The 17,450-nt window shown below is 35.6% G+C and overlaps 2 protein-coding genes across 2 annotated transcripts in view; one reads left to right on the top strand and one right to left on the bottom strand.

Annotated features, from left to right (window-relative positions):
• Positions 1–17,450, top strand: part of LOC136027972 (trypsin I-P1-like) — a 72,604-nt gene that overhangs the window by 19,371 nt on the left and 35,783 nt on the right. The gene's annotated exons all lie outside the window — the stretch shown is intronic.
• LOC136027971 (hairy/enhancer-of-split related with YRPW motif protein-like) lies at positions 5,435–6,609 on the bottom strand. Its single transcript, XM_065705464.1, has one exon. It carries the CDS (start codon positions 6,425–6,427, stop codon positions 5,618–5,620), a length of 810 nt encoding a protein of 269 aa, XP_065561536.1. The 5' UTR covers positions 6,428–6,609; the 3' UTR covers positions 5,435–5,617.

Raw genomic sequence — 17,450 nt, forward strand, 5'->3', positions numbered from 1 at the left:
ATTCAAAATTACTAATATTATTCCAGTCGATGCAAATATTTCGATATAATCAATAGTCGAACTACGTAATAGCCTGTTTTGTGGGATTTCCATTGTTATTCTAGTAGTGACATTACTTTTGTTTTGTCCACTCGCAAAGTAGGGGGCTAGGCTAAGTAAAGTAGCTCCGCCCAAAGCAGGGATAACAAGAAATGACACAGGAATCTAAAGGGACTTCCCCGACACTGAGTCAGAAGCTTTGTTTTATTTCCTTGTAATAGTCTATGACTGCACTAGATCGGACAGTAAGAAGGCGTACCAACGCTTTCAGGGGACTTTTTCACGTTGGGGGGGGGAGGTGGTTATATTAGGTTAACCGGACAGCAAGAAGGTAACAGAAGTAAAGGAGAAAAACCTTCAGAACGAAGCCTGTCCAAGAAAAAGCAATACCCTTGAAAACAAATTGAAGCGTATTTGAAACCTAAGAAACTTTTCTTAACCCTAATATTCTAGCTAGAGCTGTTTCTAAATAATTTCTAGGACCATATTTCTAGATATGGCAGTAAAAACAAGGTAATAATATGAAGATAATTTTTAGCCAATAATAATTATTTTCAGGAATATCCTTAGCAAAATTATCTTAGTTTGGTTTTCATTCGTTAGTTTGCAGTTTTGACCTTGTTTTTTTTTAAGTACCAACGTCAGTGAAAACCAAATCCAATTGTTTTAATTAGTTAATCAGAAATTAACATTATCACCCATAGGTACTTATATTATATAGGCCCGACCACTCAAGTTGTTCAATTGATGCATTGTAGAACCGGTTTTTTTGTTAGTTTCTTTCAGCTTAGTTTGAGACAAGACAAAGAGAAATGACATAATAGATAGGAAATATATAAATTGCTCAGGTGGGGGGGGGTAAAGTATTTGAACAGTGTGAAGTTAGAAAACATTTCTTTCTTCATAATATACAGAATAACTGTACCTAACACATTGGGCATACGGACCCTCTATAATTTACCCCCAACTCCCCTAATGTACAGATATATAGTCTAAACTTGTTTCTAAAGTATTATATTTTTATCATATTTAGGTATATTTCGTTAGGATTGAGCGTCAGAGATACAGTTTCTACTTAGATGAAGAATATTAGGTCGGGCTGCATCATACAAATACTCACATATTTATTACCAACAGGAAAAAAAAGTAAAAAATCAAGACATAATAAGATATAACCTCAGCATGCATTTATGCAGGTTTTGTTATTAGCGGAAGTCAAATTAAAAAAAAGAACGTCAGTAAAAAATCAGTGAAAATAAGCTAAAAATATATGGCACCAAAATACTTAAGAAGCGGACAATTACTAAAGAACACTTACTTAAGAAACACTTATGAAAAAATAAGTTAATTATTTTGCTAATTAGTTTTGTATATTTGTTTTACAGTTCAACGTGACAGCGCTGACAAAGTGTTATAATTTACTAGAAGTTTCATAATTCAAAAAGAAATAAATGCCAAATCTTAGAAAATCATGGTTTTTAGGTATGAAGAAGACCAAAAACTGTTTAAATAAACCTTAAAAATGGTTGTATTTCGACGTCTTTGGTACTTTGAATCTTGTGTTTCTGCTTACAGATTGTTTAGTTTTTCTCATTTAGGCTGAATATTTAATTTATTTAATTCTTTTTAGAGGATTGAAAATAAAATTCAAAAGGTTTCAGTATGGGCAAAATTGAAAAATTTGGGCGCAGCTTAAGCTTATACGAGCCATAAAGTCAAAAAGTTCTGCAGAATCTGCTTTTGCAATAAGATTCTAGGGAATCGCCTTTTTGTTTTATTTTTTAATCAATATTATGATTCAACTTGTTGTTTCTACGATCGCAAATTACTTAATTAAAGTGGTGGGATTAATATTATTCAGAATATTTTATTTAAATATGAATACGGATCTCCTTGCCTGTGGGCTTTTAGGCTACGGATCTGGCTCAAATAAAGAAGAAGAAAACGAATGATAAGTAACGACAAAATGACAAAAATGACAAAAACGTGAATGACAAGTAACAGCAAACGGAAAAAAGGACAAGTAAAAGCAGTGTAGATGAGACTTGGCATATTTTGTTGAAAAAAGCATCCCCACTTAAAAATAAATTTATTAGGATATTGTCACTTAAGCATGACAAAATCTAATTTTGTCTATATTTTGATTTGTTTATTTGTTTGATTTTTTCACGAAATAGAATTGAATTGAGTTAACATATTAATTTTTTTCCATTAGTTGCATTGCTCAAAAATATAACTCGTGAAGAGTGAATTTGAAATGTTGGGACAGAGCCGTGTCCAAGGTTATAAACGGAGAGAGAGAAGGTCAAGGCAATGTTCCCTAACCACAGCCTTGACATAAAAGTAACATATTACTTGCGTTTTTTTTGTATATTAACAATAGAGATTTTTATTAAGATGTTTCGTGAATCCTCGAATTAATTTGTGCAAAGAGGGAGGGTAATAATGATTCAAAGCCTAAGGAAACTTAGTCGTAAATAGCGGAGAGTAGATTTACTCGTGTCCTAATGCTTGTATAAAACGGTTAGAATAGACCACGTCTTCCCATAGTGTTAATTGGAGGTGGAATGGGGGAATTGCCCATATAGGTTTTGCCCCCCCCACCTAGATTTGGATTTTTTTTATTTTACCCGGTATTTTCATTGAAAATACATTTTTTTTCGTTATTTTTATTTAAAATATCGGAAAAGTAACAAAATTACCTAGATCTTGAATTACTCTAGATTTTGAAATATATTGTTTCGCTCCTGGATTTTTATGAATTGACGCGCCTGTACCTTTCTCTCCTTTACTAATCTCTTATTAATGGACACAAGACGATTGGAGGAGACCACACCTTTCTCCTTTTTCTGATCCAAAAACCATTCTGCTCCCAGTATCAGAATTACTGATTTTATTTTCGATTTACAATTTTCGACTTTAGCATTTTTAGTACTATTCGCCTTTGTCGCGCTATCGCACAAACGTGAGGAACGTTTTGTGTTATTTGTTAACTACGGCAAGCCATTACTCCAAATAATACAGGGATTAAGCCCAATGGCGGCTATTTCTTGTAAAGACATTGCGAAGCAATAAAAAAAAGTGACATACTAAAAAATGGCCTCATAAATTTTGAGTGAATTTATCCACTTGAGAACTATCTTTAGGTGGTGGGGGAGTCATCTGAATTAATTCTGGTTTTCAAACAGCTATGGTAACCAGCTGTAAGTTAGGAGCGACTCGGCTCAGTAGTAACCAAAACTCTAAAAAACAGGATTTTTCAATAGATACATCAAAAGAATCAGCTTATTATGCTGATTCCAACTATGTAAAATTCATCAAGCATAATGTTTAAAAGTTACGAACCTTAGAAAATTTGCCAGATTTTTGAAATAGGGGGGGGGGGGACACACCCTAAAATTAAAGGAGTCTTAATGAAAATCATGCAATCATATTCAGCGTACCAGAGAACTCTAGTGTGGAAGTTTCAAGCTCATAAATACAACAATGAGGAATTTTGCTATTTTTGCCATAAGACTGCGGATGAGTGTTTATTTTTTTTTTTCCAGGGGTGATCGTATTTAAATAATTGTTTTATAAGATCGGGAGAAGGTACATTCGAACGGAAATCAGAAGTTTTATGGCTCTGTTTAAGCGACCGAAAAGATTGCAGGACAACTGGCGCCCCTCCCACGACCATTTTTCCCAAAAGTTATTTGATCAAAATTTTGAGATAGTCATGTTGTTTAGTATAGTTGAAAGATCAAATACCTATGTCTTTAGGCGTAAAATAGCCCCCACAGTTCGTGGGGAGAGATCTGTAAGTTATGAAATTTGCCCATTGTTATCCTAAGATTTTTGCTATTAGGAAGGATACAGACAATTTTTTGAGGGGGGTGGGTTGTGATTGAGGTGGATTTCTAATGGAAGAATCTTTCTTGGGGAGGGAAATTTCTTAAGTGTGTGTGAATTCTCCAGGGGAAGTGTTACACTGGGGAATTTGACATAATTACTATACGTGATTCTTATTAATTGTCTTACATTCTCTTTGCCAAATATTACATGGAGAGATATTCCAGGGTAAATATCCATTTTCCACGTGTTTTGATTTCCAGAGAATAATTTCCACGGAAGGGGACATTTCTGGAGTGACCGAGGAACCGATTATAGTAAAGTCTTAATCAAATGAAAGAATGCTGAGGAGATTTTTTCGAGCTGAATCGTCCACAGGCAATTTTAAGTGGAGGGGGGATTTTCAGCGAGGATGGAACTTTCTGGAGGGAATTTAACTGGGGAGGGTGAACTTTACGTTAGATAAAATTTCCAGGGAGGTTTTTTTTGTGAGGGGGATTCTATTCCATGGAGCGTGAGCCAGATTTACCGGCATTATTTGAAAAAAGATCAGGAATTAAATATAAAAAAAAGAAAGTAAGGAGCAACTATAAAACTGAAAGCGAACAGAAATTATTCTATGCATGAAGGGTTGCCCCTTCCTTAAAATTTTGCTCTTTACGCTAAAGTTTTATTGTTTGTTCCAATTTTCTAACACTGTCATTTGCTTTTTGTCAATTTTTAACACTTTCCAATTTCTTAAAAAAATTTTAACAATTTTTTATTGAAACACTGGGCCTTTTTATTAGAATAGAGAAGTTTTTTTTTTAAGTGTTAACAGTTTTAGCGAAAAGAGTAATGTATTAAGGAGGCAGAAACTTTTAGATATCGAATAAATCTGCCAAAATTAATATGTAAATTTTGTTTTAACTTTTCATGTACGGTGAGCCAAATTGGAGCCTTCACTAGTTGAAAAACGTTAGAAATTAAAAAAAGTTTCTTTTAACTGAAATTAAGGATCGACATTTATGCTTGAAATGAACACGAATTATCCCGAATATGATAGGGGTTGTCCCCTCCTTAACGCCTCGCTCTTTACGCTAATGTTTGCCTCTTTGTCACAGCCCTATTTTTTAGAACAATAAAAAACTTTAGCGTAAAGAGTGTGGTGTTGAGGAGGGGACAGCCACTTTCATATACAGGTAATTTCTGTTCGTTTCAAGTTTTGATATTTGATAAAGAATTTTTTTTTACTTTCTAAGTCGTCTTCAAATATATTGTTAAATACTCCCTTTCCATTTGGGAAAGACAATAAAAATTCTTATGTTTATGAATGTAGGTTGTGGGATGTTTCAGATTTTAACCCCCATTCTGCAAAAAAAACTGCTTTAAACACAGCTTTTTAACGTAAATAATGTCCCTCCTTAATAAAAACTATTTTTACTCGTGCTTACCTATTTCTTATATACCTTTCTTTTACTTGTTTTCGTTCCATACTTTAGTCTAAATATACTTCAAAGTTTATTTTGTATCTTTTTTTAGTTTCCCTACGCCTGATTTCCAAATCCATTTTCATAGCAACAAAATGATTTATTAACAATTAATATAAAAGAGATCTTTGTGTGTATATCACTATGTACACAGACTAGAAAGGTTTCAATTTGGAGCCACAGATATGCTTTGAATAAGCACCTATTTCAAGTAGAAAACTAATAGTTCATCCTGAAAATATTCACAGAGGTGTAAAGAAACACCTCCCAAGTCACCGTCAATAAGCCAGCTCGGCACCCCAAGGTCTATAAGGTTTTGGCTGGGAGGAACTACTTGTGCTCGGTTGATATTGACCAAAGCCAGTACCTATTGCTGTATTTGCATTGGGGTAGGGGTACTGCACTGCAGCGCTTACAGCATTTTGAGGATGTACAGGGGGTATTTGTGCACAAAAAACCCGAGCTGAAGTTTGAACACCAAAATTAGCATTTATTTGGTCTTCATTAGGCATTGGTGGTATAAAATTTTGCTCACTTGGTAAAGGAGGGAGTTGGTAACTTGACATAGAAGAAGTTCCCGGTGTTGGATAAGTTTGAGGGAACCACTGAGATTGTCTTTGAGCTAGTTCTCTTTGCGCAGTATAGTGTTGTAGATGTGACATCATTCGTAATCTCAGGGGATCTTGCAAATCAAGTCCTTCAACAGTCACTAAATACCGTGAAACTTCGGCCATACATTCACGAAACCCTACATTGTGGTAGTCCATGGCCACTCTCTGTGGATCAAAAGACATAGCACCTTTAGCATGCAACATTTTCAGGTGATCAACAGCCATTTGAAGAATTTCAGCCTTTTCAAGTTTAGCTGATCCTTGCTTTTCACTTGCTGTTGGCACCAAACGTCGAAGTTCTGACAAGCTATGGTTAATTCTGTCACGCCTTCTCTTTTCAATAATTCCTCTTCTTCGTTTACGGGTCATTCCGTGACCTGATCCTTCTTCAACTGGAGAGGAGCATAAGCTTTTTTCAGAATAGTTATCACAGTCACTATCGGGATGTGGGCGCTTGAGGCTCATTTCAAAGTACATCCACTGAGCAACAAGTTCAACACTTAAATTTCAGTTGTTTCCAGCACTGTATGCGAAGCACGACTGACACGCGATTGCAGGCGTCAGGGAGTAGTTATCCTTGCCGGGATCGTGTGAGCTTCTTTCAGCAGCCGTTCCCACGCGCCCGGGATATTGCTGGCAGATGGTTCCTCGTTGATCAGAAGTTTCTGGGAAAGTGTAAAAGGGGATTGATACTCCTTTAAGCTAATATGTATCTGTTTTAGTGTTCAAGAAAAACTAAGATGTAGTGTTTGCAGGATATTTCGACTAAAGAATAGTATATTTAAATTTCATACATAAAGAAAAATTCTTAAAAAAAATCAGTTCAACGTGGTGAAACTAAATTCAGATTAAATTTCACTTCGAGAGTTTTCTTTTGTTCCAATTTCCAATATTAATATTTACTTCTTGTTTAAGCATTTATGGGATGAGCTTGACTAGCACTAGTACGTGAAACTAAAAAAAAAAGAAAAGAAAAGAAAAAAAAGAGTCTTATAGCTCCAACTTGGAACAATGTAAAACTTTTCTGCAAATAGACAAGTGTTTCCATTAGAATAGCAAAATTAACGAAAAATTGGAAAAAATTGTTATTCGACGTGTAACTTCGGGAGTGTCTTAGAATCAGCTCCGGACTAGCTTTACTGAACTCGGGATTTAATTTTGTCGATAAACCGTGTTTTCTGTCTGTCATGAATTTTCCACCGTTTAACGTATTTTATAGGAGAGAGATAAGAAAAAGAAGAAGAAGAAAAACGTAACCCTCTCATAATGTATTTAGGCTTCTTTTCTTCTCATCGATAGGTAGAGTCCGTTATATTTGTTTATAATACAGATCCTAGCTGACTATAAAACATATATAATACATACATAAACAAATATAGACTATAAAAACTTTGGTACTTGTGTCTTATAGCCACCACACTGAAGTTCTGTCGAGAAGCGAAGTTTGGTTAATGCTAATGAAATAAAACAAAATATGATAAAAATATAATACTTTATCAACAAATTTATAAAAAAAGACAGCAAAGAATTATGGGAGGGGGCCGCCCAACCTGTATTATATTAAATACGTAACCTAATCTAACCAAAATATTAACTAAATATTTAATTAAAATATAGCTACAGTGAAGTTTCCCACCGAGCCGAAGCTAATATTATCTGGTATAAAGACATGACAACCGGTTATTGTCTCATCTTCGCGATACAAGATCTTGAGTGCGGTGGCTATAAGATAAAAGTACCAAAACTTTAATTAAAATTTTTAGTTGTTTGCTATTTCACTATTTAAATAATAAAGTTTTTAATTCCAAAAATGAGCACCGCCATTTAGTTGAATACTACAATTTCTACTTTTGTTATTTTTGGATCCTAAAACGAAGCTGCTCTTGCAAAAGCTTCAAGAACTCGTTTTTGCTTTCCTGCTAAATTTTGAAAATGGTTCTTCGGTTTTGGAGATGGCAATATAAAGTAGTGCATTCCTCAAAACAGACTTTTGTACTTAATACGTTTTTATTTTGGTTCAACCTCCAGGACTCAAATTTCGGCTACACCACTTACAGTTTCCTCCGGTGTAGTTGATATTGGAGTTACAAATCCCTTGAAAGATTTTCATTTTGTGGGAACCTCAGTGGATCCTTATTGTACCAAAAGTGCTTAGGAGAGAAGGTGCATATAATACAGGTGCAATTTAAATGGTACCGAGATCCTTCGTGGGAAACATTTTTGCGGGTTTCTGTAACAGTGAATTATAATGAAGCTAAAAGGGAGCATTAAATGAGGGTGTTAGTATTAATTGAATTTCAAGCGCTAAACTATGATGGATCATAAATTGACCAATGTCTTCACATGAATGGACACAATTGTTGGCTTTAAGAATATTAAGCGGTTTCGAACACACTCAAGAAGTGAAGTTAGATTAACCCTAATGAAATATACCAAAATATGATGAAAATATAATACTCTATTAACAAAATTATAGGAACTAAAGCAGAAAATTATGGGAAGAAAGCCGCCCAGAACGCATAATATTAAATGCCTAACCCCCTCTATATATTAAATATTTAAGTAAAATATAACCCAAGACCCGAATCAACTCTATATATTAAATATTTAATACAAATATAGCTAGATCGTAGTTTTTCCCACAAGCAAATCATAACCAATTGCGGAGAGGTAAACCGATTTTTGTCAAATCTTACAGAGCGAAATTCTTGAGTGTGTTCTGAATAACTAACAAGTACCACGGTTTCTCCTAAGGAGAGGAGGGGGACTAATAAATCATGGAAGCAGTAATTTAACGGGGCCGACACTTTCTGGGAGAAGGCAAAGTTTGAAAAACACAAATAGGCAATTTCCATGAAAACTATCAGAAATTTTGGGAAAAATGGACATAATCTCAAGGTTTATTAATGTACACTAAACTCTAAGCCCTTTTCCCTGCACCCCACTAGGGCTGAGATGACACACGGGATCATCAAGACTTTTACACATTTTACTTTTTTTGATGGGGGAGCTTGGAGAGTGACCCATTTTTTAAGTTCTAAAAATATAAATAAGGGATAAGGAGAATGCATCAACATTAATCTACAGAACTCCTTTTTATCCTTGAAAAAAAATTGTCCTAAAAAATTCATTTGGATCCTCTATTCTGCCCGGAATATTTCTTTCTTATTTGCTCACGCACCCTGTCAAACACACCCCCTGGATTCGCCTCCATATTCTACATTTGCAGGCAGTATTTCCCAGCTCTTCCATATAATTTGCTTGTTTTGAGTTTCCTAAACCTACACTTTCCCCCTCCCTCAAGTAATTTCCTATATGTATGCCAGACATTTGGAAAAATTCCTCCTCGCGGAAATACAACATACATTTCAGAAGTGCCAAAGTTAGTTCTAAATTGTCTATTATTGCAAATTTAAGAATATTTTAATAAGGTAATCTGCGTTTGAAAACCACTGTGAATAAGTAGCATAGATAGGGGTTAGAATACAGGAGTGTGAATGTTCCTTTTCTGATTTGAAACTGATTAATCACAGTTCCATTCTGAAGCCGAATTTATTCCGGGGGAAGGAATTCAATAAATATAACAAAACTAATTAATATGAAGAACAGGCTGTATCTGACCCGTTTGGGGGGGGGGTGGTATTCACTTTTCAAGGTAGAAAGTATTTTGCTGGGAAACAGCGGAGAATGAGACGGTACTACTCTTTTATTATTATACGGCTTTATTAGCAATGGGAATCGGCTTAATTCGGCATTTGGAACGTTTTTTTCCTGTCCAATACTGTTCAAATTGAAAACTGTTTAATCACAGCACCACCTCGAAGCCCTATGAAGGAGTTTATTTCAGGGGGGGGGGATTCAGAGAACGTAAGACAGCCAAACTCTATGACGAAAATCAGAATTTATTAGGAAATCGTAGAAATGCGTATGCTTCTCGGTTTTTTTCCGTTATGCGTATACCACTAGTTGAAATGTATTTTCAGTGGCTTTCTTACTTCCTCCATTGTTATCTCTGCCTATGCGATAAGCAAGTGGCAAGTACTTAGAGGAATCCATAAATTAGGGTGTGAAAACTACATAGTAAAACCCAGAGCTTCGATACCAATATCGGTATCTAGGCTGTGCTGCCAGTTTCCTGTCTCCATCCGCTAGCATCGCTACCACGCACAGTGTCCCGAAAATAAATCGAGTTTTCATAACTGTATCGGTATCTAAGCTGTGGTAAAACCATATATACAACTGTAATAAACAATAGTTGAGACCAGAAGCTCATTGTTTGACTCCATGTGTCCGACTTGTTGAGGCGGAGGATGCACGAAGGGAAGGATCTGCTAAAGGAAATTTTGCTCAATATCGACTAGCATTGGTCTTCTTAATTAAGTTAAGCAGGGAACAAATTTAAATATTTGGTATATGTCTAGCCTAAATGCCACAAGAAGCGATCTCCACAGAAGGTCCCTGATGAATATTCTCAGGGGGTTCGAACCGTTGTATGTATAACGGAGAAGGTCCCTGATGAATATTCTCAGAAGGTTCGAACCGAACTATTCATAAAAAGTAGTTTTAGCACCTTCACAGTATTGTCCAGGCATACCGTTCCGGCTCTATTCGAATAAATCCCTCATTAGTTAAAGCAAACCGAAAAATAATTATTTTTCCTATGTATAGTCAACGATTAGTCTGCAAAAGTAATTTCTTTAGGCCAGGAATCTTAAGCCAGTTTCTGTCATTGGGATGTAAGCATTGCTATGTGCAAATGGATTTAATCTATTACTAATAGGAAGTAAAGGGCGCAACACACGTAGTTTTTTGGGGGGTGGAGGACCGGTCTCAGCAGCTCAATGGGCAAACAGTGGCGGTACAATAACAATGACTTTTGCGCGAGATTTTTCAAAACTAAACGTCATTGACATACTGAAGATTATCAATAGTTGTATGATTGACTTGAGCTTATTATTTAAACCTTATACTATTACTATTAAGTTCTTTTATTTTAAAATTTGTATTGTTTTTTATTTTTATTTGAATAATTTAAATAAATTTAAAAATCTTTCATTATTAAACTATGGGGCTCCTTTATTATCAAATATTTAATTTACGGAGTTTTTTTTTGATGATCCCAATGAAATTCAACGATGTTTTTGCAAATTGATACCAAAAACAAAAAAAAATTTCAAACTCAAATCGGCGCAGTTTTATTTATTTTTTTGCAAATCGTCACCGATCGTTTTTTTTTGCAAAAGTGCTTTGCAAATCGTTTTGCAAATCGTTTTTGTAAAACACGCTACGTGCGTCCAGCCCTTAAAAGTTAATACCATTTATAGCAGGGTCGCCACGTGGCTATTACTCTTATCAAAATTTTATACACATGTTACTGATTGTCACCATCATTCCAATCAAACTGACATATCCTTGTGTCCCCATCTACTGCTGACATCTAGTTGACATATGCAAGGTTACAAGACAAAAACAAAGGCACGTAGCTCACTTCAATCAAACAGTTCATAGTGACGAACAATGAGTAAGGAGCTAAGCGGCTCACTAGAAAACGCAACTGTTAAAAGCGGAATTTTAATATCAATAGATATATCGAACGAATTGGTTTTATTATTCTGATTCGAAATGCTTAAGGTTCATTAAGCTTAGTGTTACTACCAAAAGCTAAGAGCTAATCATTTTTAGATTCATTTTAGTGAGAGTTTTTATTTCCCTGATTTTTAAAAAAAGGAGAAATACTTCCTTAAAATCAAAGAATCTTAATGAAAATCACACCAGCGGATTCATCTTATCAGAGAACCCTACGGGAGAGGTTTTAAGCTCCTATCTGCAAAAATGTGAATTTTGTATTTTTTGCCAGAAGAAAGATCACGGTCGCTTGTTTATACTTTTGTTTTTTGCTTTTTCTGTTTTTTTTCCCAGTGGTGATCGTATCGAACTAATGGTGCTTGAAAATCGAGAGAGGGCTCAGTCGAACAGAAATTTAAAGTTTTAGTGCTCTTTTTGATTGAACAAAAAAATAGAGGGCTGGTTGCCCTCTATTTTCTACCATGTCCCACTTTTCCCAAAATCGTTGATTATTTTTTCTGAGAGGTATTTTGTTCAACATAATTGAAAGGTTCAAAAACTATGCCTTCAGAGATAACTTGACCCTCCAAATCCCTTTAAATTATAAGATTGAAAAATTGTTTACATATAGTATTTGCTATTGAGAAGTTTGCATTCATTTTTCGGACGGGGAGATTTTCTGCTGGGAGGATTTTCCAAGGCAATCTACTTTTTTTCTTTAGGATTTTCTTTGCCAAAACAGTGAAGTATGAAAGTTTACCAGGCTTTTGCAAATATAACGAAAAGCTTAGCAAAAAAAAAAATCAAACGTACTATAACGTCAGCCCTACAAGAAATTAAGAAAAGACCATCCGGTTCAGGAAGGGGAGGTCTGAAAACATCAAAACAATGAAGTAGACCAAAATCATCTAGGCTAACCAGAAATACACCATTTTGTGAAAATTTTACACCTCTAGTTTCCTTGTACAAGAAGAAAAGTAAACTCCAGAATTAAAAATACAACCTCTGAGTAAGCGCTTTTAATAAACAGCTATATTAATCAATCTGGGGAACCCTAAATGAATCACCAAGGTCTGTAAGAGCCAAGCCTTTTACCATACATGACCATTAAGGAGGAGTTGTCCCAAGAACACCATAAACTGGATATACCTGTGATACCTCCAGTTTCTTAATAGTTTCCTGTAACCCACAGCTTAGATACCAATACAGTTATGAAAACTCGATTTATTTTTGGGACATAGTGTGCGGTAGCGATGCTAGCGGCTGGAGACAGGAAACTGGCAGCACAGCTTAGATACCAATATTGGTATCGAAGCTGTGTATGCAACAAAACCAAATTGCGTTCCCACCTACGGTGCTGTAGTAAGATTTACGCGTCGGAGCGCGGGCTTGGAGGAGGCGCCAAGCTACCACGAAGACTTGAGACTTCTTGTCGATACCTTAGGTGCGTCTGGAGGAAAAAGAGGATTTAATATATAAGGTTGGGTCTTTCCTCTAAAATTCACAGCCTACCCGTCTAAGTCTTTCTTTCATTTTGAAAATCAATAACTCCGTCAAAAGTAATTTAATTATAGTTCTCAGGTTATGTGGAATAAAAATATTTTTTGTTTTAACAATCCTATCTATTATGTTAAGGAAAGAGGTTTTTTTTTTCATCCATACTTCTCGCAAGCATAAGCTGTCAAGTTCAGATTTCTTTCCAAAAATTCTTTATAGATTGATATAGACGGATATAGATAGATATAGACATGGATATAGACGTTGTATAGATAACAACGAGGAATTCTTAATGCTAGTATCGTAGTCAACTTTTTAGTTAACTAAGAATCCGTTAATAAAATTTGTCCGTTAATAAAGTTTGCCTCTTAATCCTCATTTTTTTAGGAGAAATATGTTTGACTATGCTTGTGATTCGGAAGCTGAACAGCTGACAGCCTTTCTTATCATTCCAGAAACATTTCGAGTGTTAAGTAAAAAATTACATTCATATAACCGCACAGAGATGAAAGTTACGAAATGCCCCTCCCCTTGAAACTACATTTGTCCCATGCCCCTCACCTTGAACAAAATATCAAACAGTTCGTGGTAACGAACTGTTTGATATTGTTAACGTAATTGTTAACGATTGTTAACGTAAGGAGCGACCCGGCTCAATAGTAACCGACACTCTAAAAAACTGAATTTGTATAACAATAGTTACATCAAAAGAATCACATTTTGACGCTGATTTGAAGAGCCTGAAGAGCCTGAAGCCCACATTTTGAAGAGCCTGAGAAAATTTGCTTTAATTCAGAAAATAGGGGGAAACACCCTTTAAAAGTCATTGCATCTTAACAAAAATCACAACGTCAGATTCAGCGTATCAGAGAACCTTACAGTAGAAGTTCTAAGCATCTATCTGCAAAAATGTTGAATTTTGCATTTTCTGCCATAAGACAGATCACGGATGCGTGTTTATTTGTTTGTTTTTTGGTTGTTTTTTTCCCCAGGGGTGATCGTATCGACCCATTGGTCCTAGAATGTCGTATGAGGGCTCATTCTAACGGAAATGAAAAGTTCTAGTGCCCTTTTTAAGTGACCAAAAAATTGGAGGGCACCTAGGCCCCCTCCCACGCTCATTTTTCCCAAAGTCACGGATCAAAATTCTGAGATAGCCATTTTATTCAGCATAGTTGAAAAACCTAATAACCATGTCTTTGGGGATGACCTACTCCTCCATAGTCCCCGTGGGAGGAGCTGCAAGTTACAAACTTTGACCAGTGTTTACACATAGTAATGGTTATTGGTAAGTGTACAGACGCTTTCTGTGGGATTTCTTAGGCTGGGGGAGGGGTTGGGGGAGGGGGTTATGCGGGAGGATCTTTCCATGGAAGAATTAGTCAGGGAGGAAGAAAATTTCCATGAACGGAGCGCAGGATTTTTTAACATTCTTTAAAGAACAATAAAAAAAAATATGAAAGTTTTTTCAACTGAAAGTAAGGAGCAGCATTAAAACTTAAATCAAACAGAAATTATTACAAATATGAGAGGTTCACCTCCTCCTAATACCTTGCTCTTTATGCTAAAGTAACTTTATTAATTTCAACCATTTATTCTACGGCCTTTGTGATTCAGGGGTCATTCTTAAGGAATTGGGACAAAATTTAAGCTTTAGTGTAAAGAGCGAGGTATTGACGAGGTGGTGAACCCCCTCATATACGCATAAAAACATACAAATATAGAAGTTCGTTAAGTAAGCTAATTCGTAAGTTGCGTATATTTTTACTAATAAAAACGTTCGTAAAAAATTAAAAGTTCCAGTTGCTTTTTTAAATAACGAAAAAATTGGAGAATAACTATGCCTACTCCCCCGCTCTTTTTTTCTCAAAATCGTCCGATCAAAACTATGAGAAAGCCATTTAGCCATAAAAATAAATTAATATGCAGATTTCGTTTTAATTATTCATGTGCGGAGAGCCAAAATCAACACATGCCTTAATTTAAAAACGTTCAGAAATTAAATAAAAAAACTAGTTTTTTAACTGAAAGTAAGGAGCGATATTAAAATTTAAAACGAACAGAAATTACTCCGTACATAAAAGGGGCTGTTCCCTCCTCAACGCCCCACTCTTTACGCTAAAGTTTGACTCTTTCTCTCAATTTTGCTTTATTAAACAGTAAAAACTTTAGCGTAAAGAGCGGGGCGTTGAGAAGGGAACAGCCCCTTTCATGCACGGAGTAATGTCTGTTCGTTTTAAGTTTTAATATTGCTCCTTACTTTCAGTTAAAAAACTTGTTTTTTTATTTAATTAACTACAAAAAACCTGCATTTCAGATATCTATCTCCCTCCTCAAGCTTTAAAGAAATTTGGCTTACCCCTCCCTTTCTTTAAGGATTTATGTTTCCTTTTTCTACCCCTCATCTTGAATATGCTTGTCAACTAATAATGTAAATCGAACGAGGCGAAATAAATTATTTTTTCCAATCCAAATATATTTCAGTTTTTGATTGTTCACTATAGCGTAAATTATTGTTTTTTTATTGGTTCTAAAAATGTCTAGTTTTGTGATAAATGAAGTGAGCTGGCGGGGAATTTTGAAATCTAATCTAAAAGCAATCTGCACACAGAATTCTTGTTGAAACTTGCGGCCACGATGCTCCATCGGTTGGGGTTCAAACTTCATCGGGACGGGTTCAAAACTTGAGGATAACTTGAAAACTTGAGCTTTTTAACTTGAGGATAAAAAATGTTCTGGTGCATCAAAGATTTTGAAGACAAAGCATTAGAGGAATCAGCCATCAGTTTCAAGTAAATGATCCATCAGTTTCAAAACCTTTAAAACGGTAGGAATGATCCTGAAGCTGGTATATTGGTTGTTTATATTTATTTTGCATTTTTTTTTAAACGGAAAGAAATTATTCAGGGTCTTAATACCTTTTTTTTAATATTTAACATGTGAAATCTTTATTCAGGGTCTCAATACCTTTTTTTTAAGGATTAAACATGCGAATTTCTCTGATAGAAGTTGTAATACAAGCAAAACGAAAAGAAAATTTAGCAACCGGGTACCGAAAGTAACCGTAAGTAGAGTAACTACTTGATTCACAGAATTCTTGCTTTCCGAAAAGGTTGAAGAATAAAACAGTTCGTGGTAATGAACTGTAAGTAAGAAGTGACGCGGTTCAATAATGACGGAAACTCTAAAAACGAAATTTTTATATCAAAGGATACATCAAAAGAATCAGTTTATGCCGAGTCTGAAAATATACTACAACTACTAACAATTCACCGCAGCACCAAGCCACCTGAGGCCAACACAGCTACGCACGCTCCTCCTCCATCCCAATCTATTCAAATCCTCCCTCTTTACACCCTCCCAGGAAGTTCTCATTTCCTTTAAATCTTACTTTATGACATCCTCCCACCCCAGACAAGGACAACCTGCTTTCCGTTTAGCCCTAGACGGTTTGCTGAAAAGCACAATCATCCGCAATCTGTCATCCTTCATCCGCAGAATGTGCACTAGCCACCTCAACCTTTCTGTCGTCATAGCCCTAGAAAGCGGAATTGAACCATATTTTTCATACAGCCTACTGTTTGAAATACGGTCAGTCAGCCGGGTACCCAGAATCTTCTGGGTACCCGATTCTGAACCCTTCCGGGTTCAGAATCGGGTGCACAGAAGCATCCGTAGGCAATTTCTCTGGAAAATATCTAGCAAATCTTCATCCGGTTTTTGGAGTGTCCATGCTTCAAAGCCATATTCGATCACTGTTATCATTGTAGCTTCCAATATTCTAATCTTGATTTGTAGACTATTCTTCCAAACTTTTTTTAACTGTGAAAAAACACCCTGGGCCTTAGCTATTCTACTTCTAACTTCTTCACTGCTCCCACCGTCTTTACTAATAATACTACCTAGGTAAGTGAAGCTGTTCGCTAGATTAATATCTTCGTTACCCAACACCACCTTTTCATCTTCACTTATTCCTAGCCTTAGCGGCTTAGTCTTCTTAACATTAATTTTCAATCCTATTCTAACACCATGAACTCGCAAAACTCTAAAAGTTAATTCATTTCGCTCACACTTTTATCTAGGATGCTTAAATCATCAGCATAATCTAAGTCCAGGAGAGTTTTTCCTCCCCATTTGATTCCGTGGTCTCCACTTGCCTTTCCTGTTTTCTTAAAGACAAAGTCCATCAAAATGATCAATATAAAGGGGGATAGAACACAACCCTGCTTAACCCCTGAATTAATACAAAACCAGTTGCTAACCTCATTTTCTGCCTTAACCGCAGCAGTGTTATTCTCGTACATAGCACATAGCACATACATAGCACTAATCACATTAATGTATTTGTCTGGTATACCATACATGGATGAGACTTTTGCTAAAGCTCTTTTATCAACAGAATCGAACGCTTGCTCATAATTTATGAAACTGAGGAACC

This window comes from Artemia franciscana, chromosome 6 (genome assembly GCF_032884065.1).
Source record: "Artemia franciscana chromosome 6, ASM3288406v1, whole genome shotgun sequence".
NCBI lineage: Eukaryota > Metazoa > Arthropoda > Branchiopoda > Anostraca > Artemiidae > Artemia > Artemia franciscana.

What these genes read in the sequence shown, in the direction of transcription:
- LOC136027971 (XM_065705464.1), bottom strand. Translation starts at nt 6,427, where the DNA reads ATGTACTTTGAAATGAGCCTCAAGCGCCCACATCCCGATAGTGACTGT.